At 41.8% G+C, this 26,061-nt stretch overlaps 1 protein-coding gene across 1 annotated transcript in view; it reads left to right on the top strand.

The window, feature by feature from the left end:
* The first annotated feature begins 5,923 nt into the window (after positions 1–5,923).
* The window catches only part of LOC149266089 (disease resistance protein RPV1-like), a 62,484-nt gene continuing 42,346 nt past the window's right edge, over positions 5,924–26,061 (top strand). Inside the window, exon 1 of the mRNA XM_089407132.1 lies at positions 5,924–6,061. Coding sequence (XP_089263258.1) covers positions 5,924–6,061 — 138 coding nt within the window. The remainder of the gene's footprint in view (positions 6,062–26,061) is intronic.

Genomic DNA, 26,061 nt, shown 5'->3' with positions numbered 1-26,061 from the left:
CAACCTCATAGTTTATTTTCCAACCATTTGGAAATGTCTTTAAGTTTATGTAGTGTTCTTTGTGTAGACATTTTTTCTTTGCTTGTTTTGTTTTATGAGCTAAGTAGATGACGAACAATAGAGACAATCTTAAAATTTTGAGTTTAGACTACTGGTTTGGTTTCCCTAGCAACAAGCCAATAAAAATTATCAACATTGTAAATATTTATTTTTCACACTAATATAAATTCTTTGAAGTTCCACACATGCAATTTAAATTCAAACTATGAAAAATTTTATATTTAAAAAAAAAAAACAAAAACAAAACAAAACCTTATTGCTTAATAATATGTATTTTATTCTAAAAATTCATAAAACTAAGTTTAGAGGGATACAATATATATATCTTTGTGAATTTTAAAAGTATGATTCTTACTCGGGAAAATCACTTATCACATAAACAAACAAAAAAACATTCATATATCAACTTAATATTTATACCCAAAATTATAATATATTAAATACTTTAGAAAAAAATTATCATGCTTTCAAAATGAAAGGCATAGGGTTGTTAAGGGATCCTGAATTAATATACTATTAAATTTTAATATTTTGTGTGATATTTAATGATCACAAATTGTATATTTCAATAATATTTATAAAAAATATATTATAAATTTTTTTAAATGGAATTGTCTTGAGAAATCGCGATCTAGTGGCATTTAATTCGTCAAAATCACACAAAGATCACAAGAAACTTAGGCCACACCATCCCTTAACATGGACAAATTTTTGCCCATAAAATTTCAAACCAATGACCTTCACATTACAGAGTGCCTTAACAATACACTTTAAAGTGGATATTTTAATTTGTTATGAACAAAGTCTAATTTTTGCATATTTTATTTTTTAATACTCTTTTATTAATTTTATGGGGAATTGTGTAAATATTCATTGGAATAATAAGTTTGTAAGAATTATAAATTTTATTTGTATAATTTAAAGCATATTATAATCTTTAAATTTATTTTTTATTCAAAACCATAATTTAAATAATTAAAAATTACTATCTCATCAAATTTACGTTTAAATTCCCAAAAAAAAGGTGCATAAAATAATTAAACTACAAGATGGTCTACGAATATTGCCTATGTTACTTAATATACTTATAAATTCAACTTTATACGTGTAATATTTTTTTTCCCAATGAAAAATCGTAATCTTTCATTATATGGTGAAAAATTACATGTAGTAAATGTTATTCAGCATATGCAGATTCCTTCATGACTTAAAAGTCTATAGTCTTTCCTGTACAAGACTATGTCGTAATCAAAAACTCATCCTGCAGGATGATACTGTATCAAAATGTCAAAATTAAACACCACGCAGGATGTATGTATAGTAAGCAAAATATATACTTGTATCTCGCAGGATGTTGCTCATAAGCTACTAGGTTTCTATTTATCAGCTTATATACATGACAAAAATTAATGGTCGTCCACCTAAGGGTAGACTTGATCTATGTAGGGCCTGTGGTAGTGTTGATACTGAGTTTTTCCACTCTGTTCGCTAATTATCCACTGTCCTTCAGGAATGTGCGTGGCTTCCTTGGATAATCTGTTGGCATAGTGATTGTGTTCCCTGTAAATATGACGAACAATGATGGAGTTAAATTGTGCTTTGAGGTGCATCACTTCATCCAATATATTTAAGGAGTGTGTGCATGGCATCTAGATTTTAGATTGATCCAATTAATGATAATGTTTGAATCCCCAAAAACCTGTAAATCTCTACAGTCATGATTTAATGCAAAATGCATAAGGTGTTTGATGGTTGTGAGTTCAGCCAAATTGTTAGTTCCCATGCCTAAGCCCATCTTCACTTTGAAATGATGATTCGCTATTAAATTTAGAATGAACCCCCTGCCACATCCATACTGTTGTGCAACTCCATCGAAATATAGATTGGTCAATGGGGTCCGGGGCAGTTGGTCTGTGGGTGCGAGGAGGGGTAATTGTTGGCAGTTCATGGTATGCTACGATGATTTTGGCGGTTACAGTGTGCTAGCGAATCGTGCCATTTTCGAATATCATTTGTTCCTCGCCAACCAAATTGCCCAGCTAATGATAAGGGGAAGACACACACGTTTTGTTCCGGAGTGTGCCTAATACCAATTCTCCCATGCAATAGTGATGTTTTCACTCTCCTAGTTACTCACAATACCGAGCTCCTCTGTTACCATCTTCCATATCTATTTAGTTATTTCACATGCAAGAAAAATATGAGTGGTTGATTCTGATTGCTGCTTACAAAGAATGCACCAAGTGGGGCCATGTACAGATCTGCGCATGAGCGCTTCCCCCGTGGGGATCTTGTTCCGGAGTAAGCACTAGAAAAAGACTTTAGTTTTGGGAGGGGTCTTTAATTGCCAGATGATCTTCCACCAGCTCTGCACTATTTCCAGCTTTTTGTTCTCGATCAAAACCAGGTACCCTTCCTTAGGGGTATATAATCCGGATTCTAGCTTATCCCACATGAGCTCATCTAGTCCTTCTTTAATGCAAATATGAGACTCACTTAATGCATTAGTGTAATCCTCCCAGTTTTGATGCCATTCCGGAGGCAGATTGAGCTGCGCTGCTGATTTCCATGCCTGAGTAAATATGGAAGTGTTCTCCTGATCTACTATGTGGGTTATAACTCTAGTATTCTGCTGCTCAAGTATTTGAACAAGCTCGTGTGGGAGATAACACCTCCCGCCACCTCTTGTCCATGGATCCATACCTATACGAGCCCTGAATACATCATTTATTCTCCAAGTTAGATGGCGCAGAATGAGCGGCAACGAGCGCAATAAAGCCTTCCATACTGTAGATATACCTGTTTTGTTCCACCCAGGTAATTGGATCCAATCCATGAGATGTAGTGGCCAAATGTACTTGTGGTACAAGATTGTTGTCCAGAGATTTTTCTTTGTAAGCAAAGTCCATCCCAATTTCGCGGCTATAGTGAGGGAAAAGTGTGTGAGGTTCTTTAGGCCCCAACCTCCCCACTTTTTTGGCAGCAAGATGTTATCCCAACTGATCCAAGAAAAAATCCTTTTGTCCTATTTCCCATTCTAGAGATATCCATAGCAAATTTGCCTGAGACGAGCTAGAATACCTCTGGGTATCCAGGCTAAGGCCATCCAGAAAATAGGTGTGGCCTCCAGGACTGATTTAATGAGAACTAACCTCCCTGCTCTTTATAGGAAGCGATGGCTCCAGTACCATATCTATTTTTTTAATTTTGTGATTAACCATGTCCAGTCCGCAATCTTGTGACCCGTCGGTTTGATCCAATAACCCAGATATTTGAACCCCTGATCCAACGGTCGAGGATTATATGGGAAACACTGCAAATCCAGTTCGGATTCTTGAGCAGATGTAAAGATTTGGGAGATAGTTGATTTTGTGTGGTTTGCCATCATGCTTGTTGCCTTGAAGAAAGAGGCAAGAATCTTGTCAAAGGCAGTCGAATCTCGGACGCTTCCATCCAAAAATATGATAACATCATCTACGAATAGTAGGTGTGTTAGGAAACACTTATCAGTAATCTTCAATCCTGATAATCTACCATTCTGCTTTTCATAATAGATGAGTCTACTCATCCCTTCCATTACAAGAAGGAAAAGAAAAGGAGAGAGAGGGCATCCTTGTCTGAGACCCCTCTCTGCATGGAAAAAAGGGGAGGCGGAACCATTAATGAGCATATTGTAAGTAGGAGAGGTTATACATGCCATTATCTAGTTTGTGAAAGGTAGAGGAAAGCCCAGATGGATAAGCAATATTTTAATATAAGTCCAGTCCACCCGATCAAAAGCCTTCGCTAAGTCAATCTTGAGAATGATACCTTTTAGACGACGAACTCGGATGGAATGTATGGCTTCACGAGCATACCAATCGCTTCATGAATTTGGCGGTCTTCGAGAAAAGCGAATTGTTCAGGGAGTATGTGCTAAGAAAGAATAGGTCTGATACGATTGGCAATGATTTTTGAAATACTCTTATAGAGGCAATTACAGAGAGATATGGGACGGAACTCGTCAAAAGAGCTAGGGAAATCACTCTTAGGAATAAAAGCTATGAAGGTGGTATTGATAGCATTGTACATCCATCCTGATGAGCAGCATTTCTCCACGACCTGGAGGAGGTCCGAGGCCATTGTGTCGTAGAAAGCCAAATAGAATTCAATAGACCACCCATCTGGTCCCGAGCTTTTATACTTCTTGAACCACTTCAGTACCCCCTCCAATTCCTCTAGGGTAACCGGCACACTTAGTTTGATTGCTTCTTCTTCACCTACAAACCGGGGAAAGAGACCAGCCACATGAATAATATCTGTCAGGTTGGCTTCTTGGGGAGCTTTGAATAAATTCTGAAAATGAGAAGTACCCATTCTGGAGAGTTTTTGGAAATTATCGGACGATTCGCCATTGGGAAGGGGCAACTTCCATATCGTATTTGTGACCTTGCTCCCTTTTTCATAATTCTGGAAAAATCTGGTATTGTCATCTCATGCCTTCAACCATACAACCATGCTCTTCAATCTCCATGTCTCCTCCCTTTCCTTGAGGATCTTGTCTTTCTACATCTCAATCTCTATCAATCTGTTTTTTCCTTCAACTGAGGAAAATCCAAGATTCCTGTCATCCATCAGGGTTTCCAGCTCTGATTCTATGTCCAGAATCTTTTGATCATCTTTGACCTTCTTCTCTTTGGCCCAAGTCATGGTTAGTTGTTTGAGCTTTGAGAGATTATGACATAAACCCTCTGTTGTTGTCCCGTGGTTTGTTATATGGTGGGACACCCAGTAGTCTTTGATCAGCTTAATATATTCTTCATCTTGAAGCCATATATGATTGAATTTAAATGGAGCCCTTGGCTTGGCTTCAGGTCCCATAATTTCCAAATATATAGGGGAGTGGTCGGATTTGCCCCCTGCCCCAACCCATTGTCTGTATCTAGACAGTCTCTGGAGAAGGGGGATCTTGATCATGAATCTGTCCAGTCTCCTAGCTAGGGCAGCTTTTCCTATCCTCCGGTTCCTCCAAGTAGGCATCGGCTTGTTCATGGGAATATTAGCCAAATGATGCTATTCCAGGATGTCTTTAAAGAAATTGGACAAGGGGTCTATCTGTGCGAGTGAACCCCAGGATTCCCCGAATCCTACTGAGAAGTTGAGATCACCCTCGATGATAAGCTGGTCAATGGATGTCAAGTTTGTACTAAGAAAATTATGCTAGAATTCCTCCCTCCTCTGGCATGGACCATATACATTGATGATCCTCAGGGTCTCCCCTAACTCCGCCGAGAAGAAATCCATGCCTATGTATGCCACTCCCCCCAGTTGGCAGATACATTTATTGTCCGAGGATTGTATCCGATGGCTAATCCTCCAGCCCTACCAATGGCATCCAGCGCATGGTGATGCCATCTAGGTCGCAGGCCGGTGAGGGAGTGCTTAATGGCTTCAGCACTGCCCAAGGTCTCTTGCAACATAAGGATATCAATAGGTTCGCTTTCAATCAACCTCTGCATGGCTAGTTTCTTGGAGGTACTAGCCAAACCTTTGCAGTTAAAGGAAAGGCACTTCATGGTGGAACCCCTTCAAGGGCTTTCAATGCTTTAAGGACCCCTTCCATAGTGGATTGTTTTCCAGTTACTACCTCAACTCCAGCTTTCTGAATAGCTTTGGATAGATTAGATTTGTGACCCTGGGATGTAAGGGCAGGGGATCCCGGGTAGACCACCCCCAGCCCAGATTGAGAGTTGGAACCCTGAGAGGGTCTTGACCTCACGTTGTAAGGGTGAGGCAATATCTGGCATGACGAAGCCTCTACTTCAGAAGGAAGTGAAGAGGAATGGACCGAAGGAGAGGATGGAGCGTTGATGGGCGGGGGGGAATGGAACAAGTAACCAGAGAAACAAAAGCTACTGAAGGATCAACAACAGAATTAGAGATTGTAGGAGATATCAAAGGGGAAGAAGAAAATGTACCCGAGTTTCGAGCTACCTCTGCAGCTGCAGCAGCCCGAGCCCAGGTCAGAGGTGGCGAGGACATCCTAATTGCTTCTCCAGCCTCCTTCGACGTCCCTCCCACACTGAGCTCCTTGCGAGTCAATGGTCTACTTCGTGAAGCCGAAATAGGGGCTTGTGAAGTCGCCACTTGAGCAATTCCTTTATGAGTTGAGGGCGATGATTTCGAGAATAGAGGGAATTCTTTGAATACATGCCCTACTGTTATAGACATTTTTGTGCCTTACAGCATTGAGCATGAAATGTCAATAATTCAAGGGATCCAAAGTCCCTAAATGAGTTGTTCCTACCCCTAGAGGAACAAGTTCAACCAATGACAGCTTCTCCCAGAAGTTCTCCACCAAAAACCACTCAGAAATGGTCAAATCAGGATCAATTCAGTGGATCCACTAGCTGTCTGCGCTGAAATGCAAAGTCTGCACTGGCTACCTGCACTGCAACGCAGGTAGAAGCACTACAATGGTGCGCTGAGCGGGAATTGACAAATGGCAAGTTCATTCAACGAGGTGTCAAGACCCTGGAAGCTTCCAGAATCTTCCTCAATGACACTTGCCTCAGTGAATTCGACTACTGATGAGTAAGAGGTTCTCAACCTCCAAATTGAAGCAAGAACCTCCAAGTGGAAACAAGAACTGACAGAGAGAAGCCACAAGTCAAAACATGAGCTGACTCATCCTCTCTGCTCACATCTATATATGGATCTCTCACCCAGAGGTTCAGGAGGCTGGAATTTTGTATTTGCAGAGAATTGTTGTTGGTTTGAGATTGAGAATATTACATTGGGTGATTTATGCTTTGTTGGAGGAGAGGAAGGGATTCTTTTGCTGGGAGGTAGATGTTGGATCGGGACTCACTTGGTTGTATCTCCTCTTGAAACTTGTTTATCATATCAATAAAGCTGCTTGAGTTTCTCCTATATGCTTGTATTTCAATGATGTTTTGTTGTATTTGCATATTTAGTTTATATCTGATCCTAAACTAGTTATGAATGTGAATCTATATCTTTCGTGTAGTCTTCTGCTCTTGTGATCTTGCAGGAACCGTGTGAAGCTGGACCAGTGAAAGAGCAGGTAGCGGGAAGCGAACGAAAGAGAGAGATTGATTGGATCGACCAACTAGCGGAACACATCAGTTAGTTAGATCCTTCTTTCTCTATTTGCATCTCATAAAGAAGAATACTCATATAGCTTTCCTTGTTTGTTGCTAAGGCACTATCACCTCTTAGAGTGGGATAGGGGCATTCCGTATTGGATACTTTTCCCAACAACAAATTGGCGACTCCGTTGGGGAAAGTATCTTGTTGGTTTACTTGTGTTTCTATTGCTATTCATTCCATAAACTCAAGAGTGCCGAATCGAACTGCATTTGCTATTTACAAATGCAAATTAGAGATCAGCTACTCTAGCCCTCTCACTGGGCCTGTTTATGATCTGAGAAGCTGATTCACAAGTGCTCTAATAGCCCTTTGTGATAGATCTTAGTCCTCCTATAAATCATCCTCCTAATTGTACCTAATTGATAGCTTTTATCCGGACAAAAACTGTAGAAAAAACTGCAAACCGAAACCCAGAACCCAGAAACAACTCTTGTTTCTGCTTCAGCGCAGACTCTGTGAAGAGGTTCTGCATTTCAACACAGGTCCCGTGAAGGCTACCTGTGCTGAATGTCAAAACCTCTGTGTTAGGAGTGCGCTGATCAGTCTTTGCCTTGTGCAGCTGTGGTTCCCTGCTTCCTTTTGCTCAGTTTTCACCTCTGTTTTTGCATCCTGTTATCAGTCAGTGTACCTATCTGAAACCCCTTTTCTTTGCCTCAATTCCGCCTCAGTTATATAAAGAAACTGTATTTGTTCTTTGCGTATTTGTTACATCATTTTCAGTTTCCCATTACAAAAGTAAACTGGTCATACTGTCGCCCCTAGATCTAGACCTGTCGTAAGTGTCGTTTTGATCTTAGGAGTGAGTTTGTTTGCTGTTCACAGTTGATTTAGCTTTTACTTTTGTCTTTTGGTTTGAATTTATGCATTTCAAAGTGTCGAAACAAGTAAATCATAAAGTGTCGTAATCGTCTTTTTGATTTCAAAAAAGGAACTTGTTTTTGTTTTCACTTGAAATCGAATTCAAATTTATATAACAGCTTTCTTTTTAGGCATCAATATTAAGAAAGTGAAAACAAATACATGCATATGTACATTTGCATTTTGACAGTTTGTATGTTGATTTAGGGAAAAGTGCATTACTGTGTGCTCTATGTTCTTTGAGAAAAGATGGTGTCTTTCTTTTCCCCTTGTAGCTAGGATTTTCATTGTTGAAAAGATATAAAGCTTGCTTATCATCTTTAGATTGCATTTAGGAATTGTATCATACATCTCGTGGTGATCCAAAAAGGTAAACTTCTAAAAATATCAACCTAAAATAAATTGAATGAACTTAACAATGCTTTGTAACATAACGCACAACATAGAGGTCTAGGCTAGAGACGTGTTCCGGCGTCGTAAAACCTGGTCACTGGTCGCCTCACTAATGGTTGGGTGATTCCTCCTGAGAGACGATTAGTACCAGTACGGATTGTGCTCCCACGTACCGTCGCGTATATATTGGGAGACCCTGTAGGAATATAACCTTTATCCATAGGAAGCCGTGTCGGCCGCCCTACTGATCCCAATGCACAGAACACAGCATTCAAGAAGATTGACCGCCCGTACCCTAAAACGTATTCTGTGGTTTTGCGAAAAGTTTGGCACACCCTCTGCCTAGAACTCCAGAGCAGTTCCTTTTGGCCTTTTCAGACTCTATAACGGAAAAAGTCCATCCGAGCATTTGTCACTTCGGGCTCGTTAAAACATCGAAGGAGACTAGAGTCATCTTTAGCTTTTTCTCGACTCTTTAAAAGTGAAAAAGCAAGTTGTGTCTAAAGCGTCTAAAATTCATTTAATTCGGAAACATACTTTCCCCTTTTGTATTTTGGTCGATCGAGTAATCCGCAATCATGGAAGAAAGTCAATTGAAACACTGTCGTTCGCGGAGGCTTACGAGTCAACCATATTTGTCTCTGGAATCGAAAATAGTACAGACAAAGCGAACTCGTTTAACCGGTTCGAAATCTCCTATCAAAGTTAGAACAAGTGTTCCAACAACATCTGAGATTCCGGTTACTCCAAACATTTATGGAAACCCTGCCTCTATAGAAGAAGTTCAACAGCCACAGAGGGACAGTGATACTGATCCTAGTCTGAGAGCAAATATTTGCATTACTGAACCAGTTCCATCTGTAACCGGTTCAGAGAGTCTTGCTCCTCAAACAACTGTCGCTGTCGATTCAACCCCTTCTTCAGCAGCAGAAATATTTTACGGACCTGACGGTCTTCCCCTTCCACCTGGTTTGATTGCGATAGAGGAAATTGTAGAAGATCCACAAGCAAGTACTCCAACACATTTTGGAGTAGGGGTCACTCTATTTCCTTCGACATCAAAAGTTAGTCTACCACCAGTGGAAGTTCCTGTAGAATCGCTAGGCAATCTATTGGATAGACTCAAAATGTCTGAACAACCGTCAACATCTAGGACTGTGTCGAATGACACAGCGACAGTAGAGCTCCCTGCCGTCACTCTGACAATGTTTTCCGGTGTACCATATGTCCCGACTAACTCACAACCGCTAGAAGGAGTCCATCCAGGGACTATTTTGACAGTGTGGTTCGTTCCTGTTTGTTCTTCTGGAATAATATCCGGCAACTCTTATGTTGAGACTCGACAAATTGATCCATTTGGAGGTCAATTTGGGCCATCCAGTCCCCAAGGGCAAACAATCCCCTTGATTTCCGGATTACCACCGTATGGGGGGCAGTATGCCCTTTCATTACCCCCTCCGGGAGGATATCCATACGCGAGTTCTCAACAGTATTCAGGTTATACTAGAATTACGACAAGTGGTTGGGTACCTATACTACCCCAACAACCAAGAGTTGTGTATTCTATGCAACAATGTGTACCTATGTCGAACATCCCGACAACACCAGCTATTGTAACAGTGTCACAAGTTCAAACGATGCCTGTTGTATGTCAACCTCAGATTTCTCAGGTTGTAATGCAACAGCCCCTTGACCCTGTGACTCAACCACAATCGCCAACTGGTGGGGTGACACAGGTCCAAACGGGTACAATTACCCCACATCTTGGTCCAACGGTTAGTATAGCACAACAGAACATGGCTTCACAACCGTGGCTGGTGCAATACCAACAACCACAATTCCAACAAGTGTACCAAGGTTCTGAGCAACAGATCTTTGCGAACAGTGGACAACCGTACATTCAAAACAGTCAAAATCAACCACTTTACAATGGTCAAGTCCACCAACCGTATCAGTCATACCAGCATCAATTACATTATGCTGGTATGCAAAGGCCAACTGCTCAGGCAATTCCATCATACCCTGGGTATGCTTCACCTAACCTGAATCAACAGTTACCGTTCGTGGCAACTTTAGAGTTACCCGATTTACACCGTTTAACAAATGATCCAATTGCTTACGCCCCTTGGTGGCCAGCGATTCCTCACAAACTTCCATCCACCATTCCTAAATTTAATGGAAATCCAGGTGAAGACCCATCGAATCACGCGATGACATATCATCTGTGGTGTTCATCAAACACCCTAAATGATGATTCGATAAGGCTTCACCTTTTCCAGAGGACGTTAACGGGTCCAGCAACTAAATGGTATATTGAATTACCTAGAGCTTCGTTCGACAATTTCAGCACCTTAGCCACGACTTTCTTAACCCATTTTCAATTACCGATAATGTATGAAACGGGAACGGAAATCTTAACCAACTTCAAACAGACAACGACCACTCACATATCTGATCATATACATGAGTGGCGACGTCGTCGTAGGATGGTAAAAACGTACGTTCCCGATCAGGTATTAGCTGAATGGTTTATTAAGTCGCTACTTCCTACCATAACAGAAGATGTGGCGAAGGGTGGAGTCGTAACGGAAGAGCAAGTTATCGCTCGTGCGCAATATCTAGACTTGGTCTATACTCAGTCTGGCACGCTCTACGACAAAATACCTGACACCCCTAGACCAGAATTCTCAATTCCTCCTCCTCCTAAATCAAATAATTACTCTCATGCCGGCGATGGCGTGATTGGCACGACAAATGCAAAATCGACAAAGGCTTCATTAAAGAAAGCCCATAAGATTTCGGATCAAAATGCAAAAGACGAAATTCTTGCTTCGGAAGTAAATGTCGTATCAGCAGATAAGGGCAAAGAAACCAAACAACCAGGAAGCAAGAAGAAGCAAAACAAAGGGAAGAAGAAGAAACAGGGTGAGTCGTCTCCTGAAAAAACTTCTTCAAAACCTCCTGGAAATATGAAACCACCCCCCTCAGGGTGTCAGATATGTGATGAGGATCATTGGACCTCGCCATTTCCATACAAAGCTGAGCTTAAAAGATTCTTTAAGAGTTCGCAAACCTCAGCTGTGTTAACTGATCCGTTTCCAAATCCAGGTACAAATTTGGTTGATAGTGGAAATGCTTCCCCGTCGCAAGTGCTAATGTTGTCGATTTCCAAGCCACAAAATGATGCTTTGATTTCAACAAGGAACAAAGATTACGGGAATCCGCAACTGTCGAACGACAAAGGTAAAGATCAACCAAGTAGTTCGACAACAAATTCGACAGAAGTTGTACCACCCATCATTCTTGAATTAACAATAAAACCGCCAAAGGGAGTAGTACACAAGTCGACATTTAATCCTCGTGCCAGAGCGGTGCAACATTATAACATAGTGGAAGATTTGGCCCAATCGCCATCGGCTATGTCGACTCTTGAAGTAATGCAAAATTGTCCATCCCAAAGGCAGGCTTTGTTATCGGCCATTGGTGGTGTTGATCCTAAGGATTCCAATCTTGTATCCTTTGACCACAAAGGATACAATCCTCAGTTACCAGCTCAACTAGCTTTCCTTATTCAAGTGAAAGCCCTCAACAAAACTGTTCACCGAACAATTATTGATGAGGGGGCATCTACATGTATTATGTCGATGAGTTGCTGGAAAACTTTAGGATCTCCAACCTTGTCGCGATCTTCGAAGACATTAAAAGCATTCGACAGAAGGACATATACCCCATATGGTATCCTAAATAACTTGAAGGTTGAACTAGGGGGGAAAACAGTAGAAATAGATGTTGAAGTCATCGATGGGAATCTTGATTACAACATCCTACTAGGAAGACCGTGGATATATGCCATGGCAACTGTTGTGTCGACCTATTTTAGGAAGATTGCATTCCCCTTTCAAGGAGGAATTACAGTCGTCGACCAACAAACTTTTCTCCCTGATAGTTCACAAGTTACGGGAAGCATTCCAATGATCCATGGAAGCAATCATTCACTTCAAAATATTGGAGTAGGTCTCCTAAAAGACCCTGCCTTAATGGGTACTTTTTCCCTACCGCCTCCAAGTAATCTGGCGGAAGTGGCCACAGTGGAAACCTACAATATGAAATCTTCTATATCTAATGGATTCCAAATATTCCTGAACATTTTGTCAACATGGATCATCGCCATTTTAGAAATATTGTAGCAATCAATTTTCTTGTCCTGGGGGGCAACCCCAAATCAACGCTCATCAAGCGTTTGGGTAGATAGGTCTAGAGAATATGGTACCCCTTCAGATCCTTGGTCGCGAGTGCATGGAACCAACCAAGGAATTGTATAATCAATGTTGATTGAGGGGGCACCATGGAATGATTGCCACAATCGTTCCATTCTTCGAGATTATGAAGAAGATACTCAAAATGACCTCTATCATCCTTCAGTTTTTGAATTCCTATCAAATACTGTAAATACGGTGGACTCTGAGGACGGTTCTTATCTCGTCTCAACCTCGTTAAAAAATGAAACAAGGAGTCATGAGGATAGTTCTCTTAATGTGTCAACCTCATTAAAAAAATGAAACAAATCCCCTTTTCAAATCTAAAAGGTAAACCTTCATTCCAACCACCGAGTTGAATGCAATGAAGCTTGGGGGGCATGCACCTCGATTTGCGTTATTATGCTGGGGGCATGCAAACTTATAATTGAGTAGTTTTAGCGTATAGTTCATGCTCGTTAAAAAATAAACATAAAATCGAGCAGTTTTAGCACATAGTTCATGCTCGTTAAAAAATAAACATAAGATCGAGCAAGTGTTTCAATCCGCGTTTAAGCTCGTTAAAAAATGAACTACCCGGTAAATAACCACTGCGAATGTAAAGTATCAGCCATTAAAGCCTTGGTCTTGTTTGCACCGTCACCTCCACTTTTCCATTGGCCGATCATTCACCTCCATTTGATTGTTTACCCATTTTGAGGAACAGCTGCGAAGAGTGATTTCACTAGCCATCCTTGTGACACTGCTGTGATTTGGAAATTCCAAACCTTACCTGGAATCAGCTGCTAACCCGTTTCATCACTCGTTCCTCAAAAGACGAGTCTTCTTTAAGCTCTTTTTAGCTGACTCGTAAAATATGAAAATATTGCCGAGTTTTGGCCTTCCAGCTCGTTAAAGCAACCGGAAGTGATATCCCTCCTCTAAATTTAATATTTTTTGGACCTGAGGGATTATTGCACAAAAATATCGAGCGCTTGTTTTGTTCGGCTCGTTAAAACTATCGAAAATCCATCCCTTCTGTATTGTTTTATACTTTTTCGGACTTAAGGGATTAGATGACGAAAAAGGAACTTTGGAGTTACCTTTACGTACCTTTTCAGACTCTCTAAAATTGAAAAGGACCGAGTTATCTTTGTCGTTAGACTCGTTAAAAAGCATTAATAGCAACAAACTTGTCTTTAGACGAGAACGAGTTTCACTATCACTAGGCTCGTTAAAACATAGCGATGGGTTTGCCCGAAGGGCAAATTATAGAACAAGCATATGTTATCCTCCTCAAGCTTGACAAAAATAAAGAGGTACTGGTCAGAAATGACTAGGGAAAAATTGGGAAGAAACTCAAGGAACTTTTATTGGTAGCAAGTCGCTCTTGAACATGACACTTCCACTCCATGCCTGAGTCGGGTTGGGTTGTTTCATTCACCGGTCACTTCACCATGGTATCACCATACCATCCACCTTTGGGGTAAATGCTACCAATCCATCACACAAGTGTCGCTGATATGTTCAAGAGAAGTCATCCAGAGAAGTCAACCGTGTCCCATCCACTACCATACATTATCCTTCATCCTTTCATGACCGCCACCCTGAACCATAATCATCAGATCGTTTTCACCTCCATCAAAATCATTTGCTCCGTTCCGTGTCACTGATGTGGGATACATTAAGGCCCTCCTTTGACGGATCGCTTCTTGTCGACATCATCTCATTATCCAAGAAGTTGATCTAGGAACACCCCCTTCAGTACTTTGAAGCTTGCATGCCTCAATGGCAGGTTTCTCACTTCCGGCGATAGGTATACATCAATGACCTTCGACCGAAAGATTTTGTGTGGTGTTCGACGCCAAGACCTTTATTCACACCACGTGAATTGTATTGTAGTACCTTGAGGGTCATTATCATTATCGGTGATTCCTCTCGCGCTTGTTAACAATTTACATCATTGACTGGTAATCAAGCGATGTCTTTCCATGTTCGACTTCAGAACATTTCTCACATGGATCGACTTGTACTTAGAGTGAAGATCGAACGAGATTGAAGACCCCGGATCTAGTTTCATCCATCCGGGCTGCGATATATATTCAGGAAAAATAAAGACATTGACATGTACATCAGGATGATGATTTCATCAAATATCATCAGTCTACCATCAGACGATTGTCTGTTCTATGTACAGAAAAATGAATTTATAAAGGAATTCCCGCCTTAGCTAGATCATGAAAGCAGTATGAAAAATAATGTATTGTATTGTATCTTATTACAGGTCTCCTCCCAGCATTAGAAGAACTTCGGATCCTCATAATAAAGCATTTCACCCGATAAACGGCCTCATACTTTAGGGGGCAACTGTTATAGACATTTTTGTGCCTTACAACATTGAGCATGAAATGTCAATAATTCAAGGGATCCAAAGTCCCTAAATGAGTTGTTCCTACCCCTAGAGGAACAAGGTCAACCAATGACAGCTTCTCCCAGAAGTTCTCCACCAAAAACCACTCAGAAATGGTCAAATCAGGATCAATTCAGTGGCTCCACTAGCTGTCTACGCTGAAATGCAAAGTTTGCACTGGCTACCTGCACTGCAACGCAGGTAGAAGCACTACCAGGGTGCACTGAGCGGGAATTGACAAATGGCAAGTTCATTCAACGAGGTGTCAAGACCCTGGAAGCTTCCAGAATCTTCCTCAATGACACTTGCCTCAGTGAATTCGACTACTGATGAGTAAGAGGTTCTCAACCTCCAAATGGAAGCAAGAACCTCCAAGTGGAAACAAGAACTGACAGAGAGAAGCCACAAGTCAAAACATTAGCTGACTCATCCTCTCTGCTCACATCTATATATGGATCTCTCACCCAAAGGTTCAAGAGGCTGGAATTTTGTATTTGCAGAGAATTGTTGTTGGTTTGAGATTGAGAATATTACATTGGGTGATTTATGCTTTGTTGGAGGAGAGGAAGGGATTCTTTTTCTGGGAGGTAGATGCTAGATCGGGACTCACTTGGTTGTATCTCCTCTTGAACCTTGTTTATCATATCAATAAAGTTGCTTGAGTTTCTCCTATATGCTTGTATTTCAATGATGTTTTGTTGTATTTGCATACTTAGTTTATATCTGATCCTAAACTAGTTATGAATGTGAATCTATATCTTTCGTGTAGTCTTCTGCTCTTGTGATCTTGCAGGAACCGTGTGAAGCTGGACCAGTGAAAGAGCAGGTAGCGGGAAGCGAACGAAAGAGAGAGATTGATTGGATCGACCAACTAGCGGAAGACATCGGTTAGTTAGATCCTTCTTTCTCTATTTGCATCTCATAAAGAAGAATACTTAGATAGCTTTCCTTGTTTGTTGCTAAGGCACTATCGCCTCTTAGAGTGGGATAGGGGCATTCCGTATTGGATACTTTTCCCAACAACACCTACCTTATGACACCTTCTACAATGAAACAGTACCCCATCATAATCCAATATCTGGATCCTGGTGTAATGCCTCCACTTGAGAGTGATCGTTTCTTCCAAACCCTCCCTTGTGTCCAAATGCACCATAATTCTTGCCAGTGCCTGATTCTTTAACTGCACATAAGTCTTATCATATTCCAAAAATGTTCTGAGGGTGTTATCAATCCTAATAAACACCGCTTCGGACCATAATTGTAGAGGTAGACCGGGTAAACATACCTAGATAGGTCCCGCCCCAATTTGTTCCCTCTCCGAGTCGAATAATGGAGACTAGTGCTTGAGGAGAACTGGGGCCATCTCTATGTGCCAATATTTGGCTAGGATCAGGTCTGTGTATTTTTCTCTTGAAAAATGCAGGGAAAACCATCCTCGTGCCAGACTAGGTACCTCCGGCAGATCCTGTAGAATACCACCCCATATCTCCTGTACCTAATTCTTGAGCCTGGTTGCTGAGTAAGCTCTCCCTCTCACATGCTCAACGAGTACTATGTTGGCCCTTTCCACCACCTCACCCATAGGAATATCTTTGGCAAAGGTGATGGTGAGATCCTTTGAGGATTTCTTCATGCACTTGATCTTTCACTTTCCAGTTCTCGGCACCGATGGGTGCTCTGCTAATGGATCTGATCCCAAATCCTTCAGATGCACCGCCGCTTTAGGGTTAATAACAGGTGAGTCGAAGCATCCCGAAGGGAGGAAGTTAGGGTTTGCCGAGTCTGGATGAGGCACTCTCAGGGGAGGTACCGGGTTGAAAGAGCGGAGCGGATCGAAATTGGGGGAGGGACGCGTGATAGCGGTGAGAAGATTGAGCATGCCAGGGGATAGAGGGGGGATGTCTAGGCCCCGGGACACCAGGGAAAGAGAATCAAAATGCAGTGGCGTCGAAGAGGATCCAGGGAGCATAGCAGCCAGAGAGTTAGCCAGTTGAGGAGGTGCAAATTCAGTAGAGCTAGGGTTAACACCGCGGCCGTAGAAAATAGATTGACCTTCATACGGGTCCTGTGAATAGTCGATCGCTTCCTCTTCATACTCTATGTCTTCCATTAACCTAAACTGCCACCGAAACCGTTAGACAGGAGTTATTTTCCCGAGAAAGGTGGGACGGATGTCGTCCAGTTGGAAAAACAGGGTGACCGCGCTCACATTAGTCCCTGTTTAACTGCGAATTAACTACGGATTAACTCAGATCTGCTTTTGGGAAAGTGCAGGAAGCCGTGCTCGCCACCTGCCCGCCTGCAGCCACGTCAGAGCCCAGAAACCCATTTCGTCTGTGTCACCTTGTCTCCAACTTTATACATGTAATATATATACATAAATAAATATTTTTAATTTTAATTTTTTTGTTTATAGATGTAATTATAAATAGGTACATAGATATATTTATTTGGTAGAGTGTATCTGTTTTACGAATTGGGAATTTGGTGATTGTAGTTTTTTTCATTTTCAGTTTATGGTAGTTCCTCAGCCTCTGAACCCCTATGTCCTTCAAATGACTCTCCTCCATATTACTGTCACAGTTCATGTGTCACATCCTAACATCAAATCTTGAAACAATACACTTCCATAGTGTTGTTGGGAAAAGTATCCAATACGGAATGACCCTATCCCACTCTAAGGGTGATAGTACCTCAGCAACAACTGAATGCAAAGCTATTCAAGATTACTTCTTTATGAGATGAGAGAGAGAAGAGAAGGATGATCTACTAACCGTTATCTTGCGCTTAATAGTCAATCCAGTCCTTACTCCTTGCTACTTGCTCCTAGCTCCTTGCTCTTTCACCGGCCCAGCTACACAAAGATCCTGTAAAAGCACAAGAAAAGGAAACTACAAGAAGCATACATCCATAATCGATTCAGGGATTAGCATAAATCAAATATACAAGCATATATTCACCATAAAGACACATGCATATAGAAGAACCTCAAATATTTTATTAATGGAAGAAGTAAAGTTCTGAGAGGGTTACAACCATAATAGGCCCAATCCAGCAACACCTCCCAGCAGAAAGAAATCTCCTCTTCACCTCCTTCAAGCAATCACCCAATAGTTCTATACACAAACCAACAACACTTCCTTACTTGCACAAAATTCCAGCCCCCTTAGACCTCATGAGAGAGCTCTATATATAGGAGATTTGGAGAAAGGATGAGTCAGCTTGAGGCTGGCATGAAGCTGACTAGTGTCCTCTCCCACTTTAGTTAATCTTCAGTTCTTGAGTCCACTTGGAGATCAAGACCCTCTTACTCATCACAAGGCGAATTCCTTGACCCAAGTGTCAATTTGGAAGCTTCCTGGGCAGTTGACACCTTGCAGAATGACTGTGCCACTTGGCCAATCTCGCCCAGCGCAGGTAGCCTTCACTAGTTTTGACATTCAGCGCAGGTACAGAGTGGAGCAGTTGACATTCAGCGCAGATGCTCAGTGGAGCAGCTGACATGATCCAGAAACTGCTTGTTTTTGAGTGTTTTCAGGTGGAGAACTGATTTTCAGTGCTGTGGTTTGCTGACCTTGTTCCTCTAGGGGTAAGAACAACATGTTTAGGGACTTTGGATCCCTCAGATTATTGACATTTCATGCTTCATGCCGTTAGGCACAAAAATGTCTATAACAGTTGCCCCCTAAAGTATGATGTCATTTATCGGGTGAAATGCTTTATCAGGAGGATCCGAAGTTCATTCAATCGCTGAGAGGTGCCCTGTAATAAGATACAATACAATACATTATTTTCATTCTGCTTTCATGATCTAGCTGAGGCGGGCATTCCCATGCTCAGCTTTATAAATTCATTTTGGTACATAGAACAGACGATCGTCTAGTGGTAGGCTGATAATTCTCTGCTGAGATTATCATCCTTTGAGTAGGATGATCATCTGTTGCAATGATGTACATAACAAATGCCTTTATATTTCCTGAATATATATCGCAGCCCGGATGGATGAAACTAGATCTGGGGTCTTCAAACTCGTTCGATCTTCACTCTAAGTACAAGTCGATCCATGTGAGAATTGCGTTGAAGTCGAACATGGAAAGACATCGCTTGATTACCGGTCAATAATGTAAACCGTTAACAAGCGCGAGAGGAATCACCAATAATGACAATGACCCTCAAGGTACTGCAGTACAATTCACGTGGTGTGAATAAAGGACTCGATGTCGAACACCACGCAAAATCTTCTGGTCGAAGGTCATTGATGTATACCTGTCGCCGGAAGTGAGAAACTTTCCATTGAGGCATGCAAGCTTCAAAGTACTGGGGGGTTTGTTCCTAGATCAACTTCTTGGATAATGAGCTGAAGTCGACAAGAAGCGATCCGTCAAAGGAGGGCCTTAATGAATCGCACATCAATGACACGGAACGGAGCTAATGATTTTAGTGGAGGTGAAAACAATCTGTGAGACATGATTCAGGGTGGCGATCATGGGTGGATGAAGGATAATGTATGGCAGTGGATGGGACACGGTTGACTCTTTCTGAACACCTCTCTTGAACATATAACGACACTGATGTGATGGATCGGTAGCATTACCCCAAATGTGGATGGTTTGGCGAGGACCATGGTGATGAGACCGGTGAATGAAACAACCCAACCTGATGTGATACGGAGGACAAAGTGTCATGTTCAAGAGCGACTTGCTACCATTAAAGCTTTGAGGTTCTCCCAATTTTTCCCCAGTCATTTCTGACCAGTACCTCTTTATTTTTGTCAAGCTTGAGGAGGATAACATATGCTTGTTCTATAACCTGCCCTTCGGGCAAGCCCATCGCTATGTTTTAACGAGCCTAGCGATAGGGAAACTCGTTCTCATCTAAAGACAAGTTTGTCGCTATTTAATCATTTTAACGAGTCTAACGACAAGGAAAACTCGGTCCTTTTCATTTTTAGAGAGTCTAAAAAGGTATAGAAAGTTAACTCCAAAATTCCTTTTTTGTCATCTAATCCCTTAAGTCCGAAAAAGTATAAAACAATACAGAAGGGATGAGTTTTCGATAATTTTAACGAGCCGAATAAAACAAGCGCTCGATCTTTTTGTGTAATAAGCCCTCAGGTCCAAAAAGATTAAAATCTAGAGGAGGGATAGCTCTTCCGGTCACTTTAACGAGCTGGAAGGCCAAAACTCGGAAAACTTTTCATATTTTACGAGTCAGGAGAAAAGAGCTCAAAGAAGACTCGTCTTTTGAGGAACGAGTGATAAATAGGGATAGCAGCAGATTCCAGGTACAGGTTGGAATTTTCCAATCACGGCAGTGTCACAAGGATGGCTAAGTGAAATCACTCTTCGCAGCTATTCCTCAAAATGGGTAAACAATCATATGGAGGTGAACGATAGGCCAAATAGAATGGAGGTGGGTGCAAACACGACCACGGCTTTTATGGCTAATAAATTTACGATCACAATGGTTATTTACCGGTATTGGGTTCATTTTTTAAAGAGCTTGAATGCACCAAAACACTGCTCAAAAGCTTATGTTTATTTTTTAACGAGCATGAACTATGACGCTAAAACTGCTCGGATCTCGCTTTTCTATTTTTTAACGAGCATAAATTCCGCGGTAAAACTGCTCGATATACCAGTCATAAGATAAGAAATGTCTCTTGTGAGATAGCTATTTTTTATGGAGCTTTATCTCACGAAGCTATGCTCCTAATTTGGCAAATTTTGACCTTTGCCCCACATCCTTTCTTTATGTAAGTTAGGAAACGATCAATCCAAAAACCGGATAAATGACCGCTCTTTGCTTACACTCCAAAAGGTTTGCATGCCCCCAGGTATAAGGTACAATTTCAAGGCTGCCCCTACTTATCCTTCAAAACATTTGTTTTGATGGGTGAGGCTTGCCTCTTTCAGGTTATCCAAAAAATGGTTTTATTCGCTGCCGCAAATGAAACTCTTTCTTCGGCGATGTCTATCATTAGGTTACTCAAAGATGGTTACAATTTGTTGCAGCAAAGGAATCTCTTTCTTTGGAGGCTGCCCCTACTTATCCTTCAAAACATTAGTTTTAATGGGTGAGGCTTGCCTTTTACCCAAAGATGGTTACAATTTGCTGCCGCAAAGGAATCTCTTTGGTATTGCCTACCTGTTTAGACAAAGGTGAATGACCCTGTTCCGTCAAGCACATAACTTTGACAAAAGAATCCTGTTCTAGAACAACCCCTCTTCCTTCTTTCGGACGGGGTACAGACTAGTCATATTCTTTCGCGGAAATTCTACCTTACACCCAGGGTTTCCTCTGCCCGAAGCAGACCAGGATGCATGCCCCCTGGGTTCCAGTCCCATCTTTCCGAATCACTCGCACTCATCGGGAAGGAGGACTGGTGGTGGAGACATTTCTTGGGTGAATAGACCATTGAGGGTTGGTATTTGACTATTTGCGATGCGTGATCCCGGAAATGAAAGTTGGTCTACGAGCTTGACCATTCTTCCTTCGTGTGGAAAACACATTACTCTAAAGAGTGAGGAGACTATAGCTCCCATGCAATATATATAGTCTCGTCCAAGGAGTAGGTTATAATCCAAGGGTCCTTGAACGACCACCACGTTCATTTGAACGGTCTTCCCTTTTAATGTAACAGGCACATTGGGGAGGATCCCTAACGGTCGACTGGTTCCTTTATCAAAACCCGAGAGATTCCTCATCTCAGGTAAAAGCGTCGGGGAACCCAGTGCTTTCCAAGAAATAGAGGAAAGGATACTCACAGATGCCCCTTCATCAATGATAGTTCCAGCCATTACCATTCTGTAAATTTGGACGATGATTCTGAATGGTATATTGGCTGGTAACCGGGGTCTGCCTAGTTGGTTCCAATCAAAGGACACAACCAGGTTGCTTGGTGGTGGGACCGAATACACGGCCGGATACGATCCTGACGATGTTCCTTCCTGCGATAAAGGAATGGGCGCATTGCCCTGATGCTCATCAGAATCTGTGTTGATGAAAAGAATCTGGATGGTGTCATCCTTTTTCTCTTCAGTGAGGGTGTCACTTGAAGATGAATCTTCAGTGACGGTGTCATTTGAGGATGAAACCTCTGAAGGAAGAACCGGGTCAACTGCCGTATCGACCTTTAGACTTTCATTTGGTTTGGATTCAGTAGGTTCATTTTCAATGACTGACGCTTCAGCTGACCACTTGAGCGGGCCAGCTGTATTTTCAACCAACGAAGGACTTGGCACGAGTTTTTTGTATCCAGGAGGAAGTATTACCGGTGAAACCGGGTGATCTTCCAAAACTCTCTTTGCTTCGTCTAAGAAGGGACAATGGTGGATGGCATGACCGCTTTCACACAGTCTGCAGGGGGATCTTGCTCCCCCTCTTCGTCTTGAACCTTCACTTTCGCTGGTTGACGGTAAGCAATCAACATGGCTATCAGAGGTTGATGCTCCTGAATTGTGCAAACGAGGTGACCAGTCCCTTAGTATCCGGGGAATACAGGGACAATCTCTATGGAAGTGGTCTCCTCTACATATGACACATGGCGATTTAGGCCCGGTCTGTGCTGTGTGTGGGTTTTTGTCAGATGTCTTTTGTTTGCCCCCAGTCGCCTTAGGCTCCTTCTTCTTCTTCTCTTTCTTCTTCTTTTCCTTCTTCTCCATGGGAGCTTGGCTTTTGCCAGCCCCACCTTGCGAAGATGGAGGATTAGAGGAAGAGTTATAAGAAGTGGAAGGCTGGTGGGCAGCTCTAGACTGATCTAACAGTTGACTCGACTGTTCAGGAACCATGGTGGTCTGAACTACATTAGTTGAGAATAGCCAAATAGGCAGGCCAATTGTCAGTCCTGGAAGCGACAATGTGGCCATGTGGGGCGCACCAACTTCTCCCCAAGAGGAGAATGGACTAGGATTTCCATCATGTGGAGTTCCTTGGTTGGGGCGTTCCATGTTCTCAACTTAAGATCAACGCGGGAATAGGAGGTGATTATGTTCCGTTTAAAATAAATTTTATAACGACGCTTAGACACAACTTGCTTTTTCACTTTTTAAGAGTCGAGAAAAAGCTAAAGATGACTCTAGTCTCCTTTGATGTTTTAACGAGCCCGAAGTGACAAATGCTCGGATGGACTTTTTCAGTTATAGAGTTTGAAAAAGGCCAAAAGAAACTGCTCTGGAGTTCTAGGCAGAGGGTGTGCCAAAATTTTCGCAAAACCACAGAATACGTTTTACGGTACGGGTGGTCGATCTTCGTGAATGCTGTGTTCACTGCATTGCGATCAGTAGGGCGGCCGACACGGTTTCCTATTGGATAAAGGCTTTGTTCCTATAGGGGTCTCCCAATATATACACGACGGTACGTGGGAGCACAAGTCCGTATTGATACTTATCGCTTCACTGTGGAGGAATCACCCAACCACTCAACGCTAAGATATCACGTTTAACGACGCCGGAACACGTCTCTAGCTTAGACCTCTATGTGTTTGCGTTATGTTTCAATGCATTGTTATGTAAATTCAATTTATTTTAAGGTTGATCTTGTTTAGCAGTTTGCCTTTATGGATCACCACGAGATGTATAGTAACACTCCTAAATGCAGTCTAAGATGATAAGCAAGCTTTTCAATCTTTCAACTTTGAAAACCTTAACTACTGAGGGAAAAGAAAGATAACACCTTTTCACACAGATCATAGAGCACACACTAATGCACTTTTTCCCTAAATCAACATGCAAACTGTCCTAATGCACATGCACAATGCAAGTATTTCTTTTCTCTTTCTTAATGTTGGTGAAATGCAAAAAGAAAGCTGTTGTATAATTTTGAATTGAATTTCAAGTGAAAGCAAACAAGTTTGTCCAAAATCAAAAGACACCTTAAGATTTACTTGTTTCGACACTAGAAATATATAAATTCAAACCAAATGACGAAAGCAAAAGCTCAATCAGCTATGAACAGCAAATAAACTAACTCTTAAGATCAAAACGACACTTTATCACAGGTCTAGATCTAAGAGGCCACAGCAAGACTAGTTCACTTTCGTTATGGGAAACTGTAAATGTACAAGAAATACACAAAGAACAAACACAGTTTCTTTATACAACCGAGGCGGAATAGTGACAAGGAAAGTAGGTTTCCGATAGGCCTACTGACTGGTAACAAACAGTAAAAAACAAGAGTGAAAACAAAGCAAGACAGAGCAGGAAACCCCAGCAGCACAAGGCAGGACTGGTCCAGCGCAGGTGGAACACTGCCTGTTTGACCTTCAGCGCAGGTAGACCCTTCGGGAACTACGCTGAAATGCAAACAACCTTTGTACAGCCTGCACTGAAGAACGAAACTTTCGTTTCTGGTGGTTTCCGGGTCACAGATTGCTCAAAAATTCACAGTTTTTGCTCAAATCAGCATCTATCAGTCAAGGACACACTAAGGAATGATAAGGAGGATGAAAAGCTATCACTAAGAGCTTATTAGAGTCCTTGTGGATCAGCTCTTCAAATTATAAACTTGCACAGAAACTGAGCTAGAGTAGTTGCCCTCTACTTTGTATTCGAAAGATTCAAATACAGTTCGATTCGGTACTCCCTTTGTTTATAAAATGAATAGCAAAAACACAAGTAACCAACAAGATACGATCCCCAGTGGAGTCGCCAATTTGTTGTTGGGAAAAGTATCCAATACGGAATGACCCTATCCCACTCTAAGGGTGATAGTACGTCAGCAACAACTGAATGCAAAGCTATTCAAGATTACTTCTTTATGAGATGAGAGAGAGAAGAGAAGGATGATCTACTAACCGTTATCTTGCGCTTCATAGTCGATCCAGTCCTTACTCCTTGCTACTTGCTCCTAGCTCCTTGCTCTTTCACCGGCCCAGCTACACAAAGATCCTGTAAAAGCACAAGAAAAGGAAACTACAAGTAGCATACATCCATAATCGATTCAGGGATTAGCATAAATCAAATATACAAGCATCTATTCACCATAAAGACACATGCATATAGAAGAACCTCAAATACTTTATTAATGGAAGAAGTAAAGTTCTGAGAGGGTTACAACCATAATAGGCCCAATCCAGCAACACCTCCCAGCAGAAAGAAATCTCCTCTTCACCTCCTTCAAGAAATCACCCAATAGTTCTATACACAAACCAACAACACTTCCTTACTTGCACAAAATTCCATCCCCCTTAGACCTCATGAGAGAGCTCTATATATAGGAGATTTGGAGAAAGTATGAGTCAGCTTGAGGCTGGCATGAAGCTGACTAGTGTCCTCTCCCACTTTAGTTAATCTTCAGTTCTTGAGTCCACTTGGAGATTCTCGCTTCCACTTGGAGATCAAGACCCTCTTACTCATCACAAGGCGAATTCCTTGACCCAAGTGTCAGTTTGGAAGCTTCGTGGGCAGTTGACACCTTGCAGAATGACTGTGCCACTTGGCCAATCTCGCCCAGCGTAGGTAGCCTTCATTAGTTTTGACATTCAGCGCAGGTACAGAGTGGAGCAGTTGACATTCAGCGCAGATGCTCAGTGGAGTAGCTGACATGATCCAGAAACTGCTTGTTTTTTAGTGTTTTCAGGTGGAGAACTGATTTTCAGTGCTGTGGTTTGCTGACCTTGTTCCTCTAGGGGTAAGAACAACATGTTTAGGGACTTTGGATCCCTCAGATTATTGACATTTCACGCTTCATTCCGTTAGGCACAAAAATGTCTATAACACATAGTCGCCAAGACAAAGTCCTACATTTCAAATTTTAATTTTGAATCATGGTGCTCCATGAAGACTTTAGATCATGGTTGATCCAGGTTCGTGTGTGAAAAAGGACCCTTCCAAGACCTTTTACTTTGGTGATGTGTTAAATTGCATTTTTAAAAGAACATAAATGAATACATCTGCATGTTGTAAAGAAGAGGAACATGGCAATCATCAGCACATGAAAACATAAGCCGTTGGC

Source organism: Pinus tabuliformis, chromosome 6 (assembly GCF_031772625.1).
Source record: "Pinus tabuliformis cultivar Carrire ecotype Pingquan chromosome 6, CPIR1, whole genome shotgun sequence".
In the NCBI taxonomy this organism is placed as follows: Eukaryota; Viridiplantae; Streptophyta; class Pinopsida; order Pinales; family Pinaceae; genus Pinus; species Pinus tabuliformis.
Note: the sequence above shows the minus strand (reverse complement) of the source record. Positions and strands in the feature narration are given on the sequence as shown.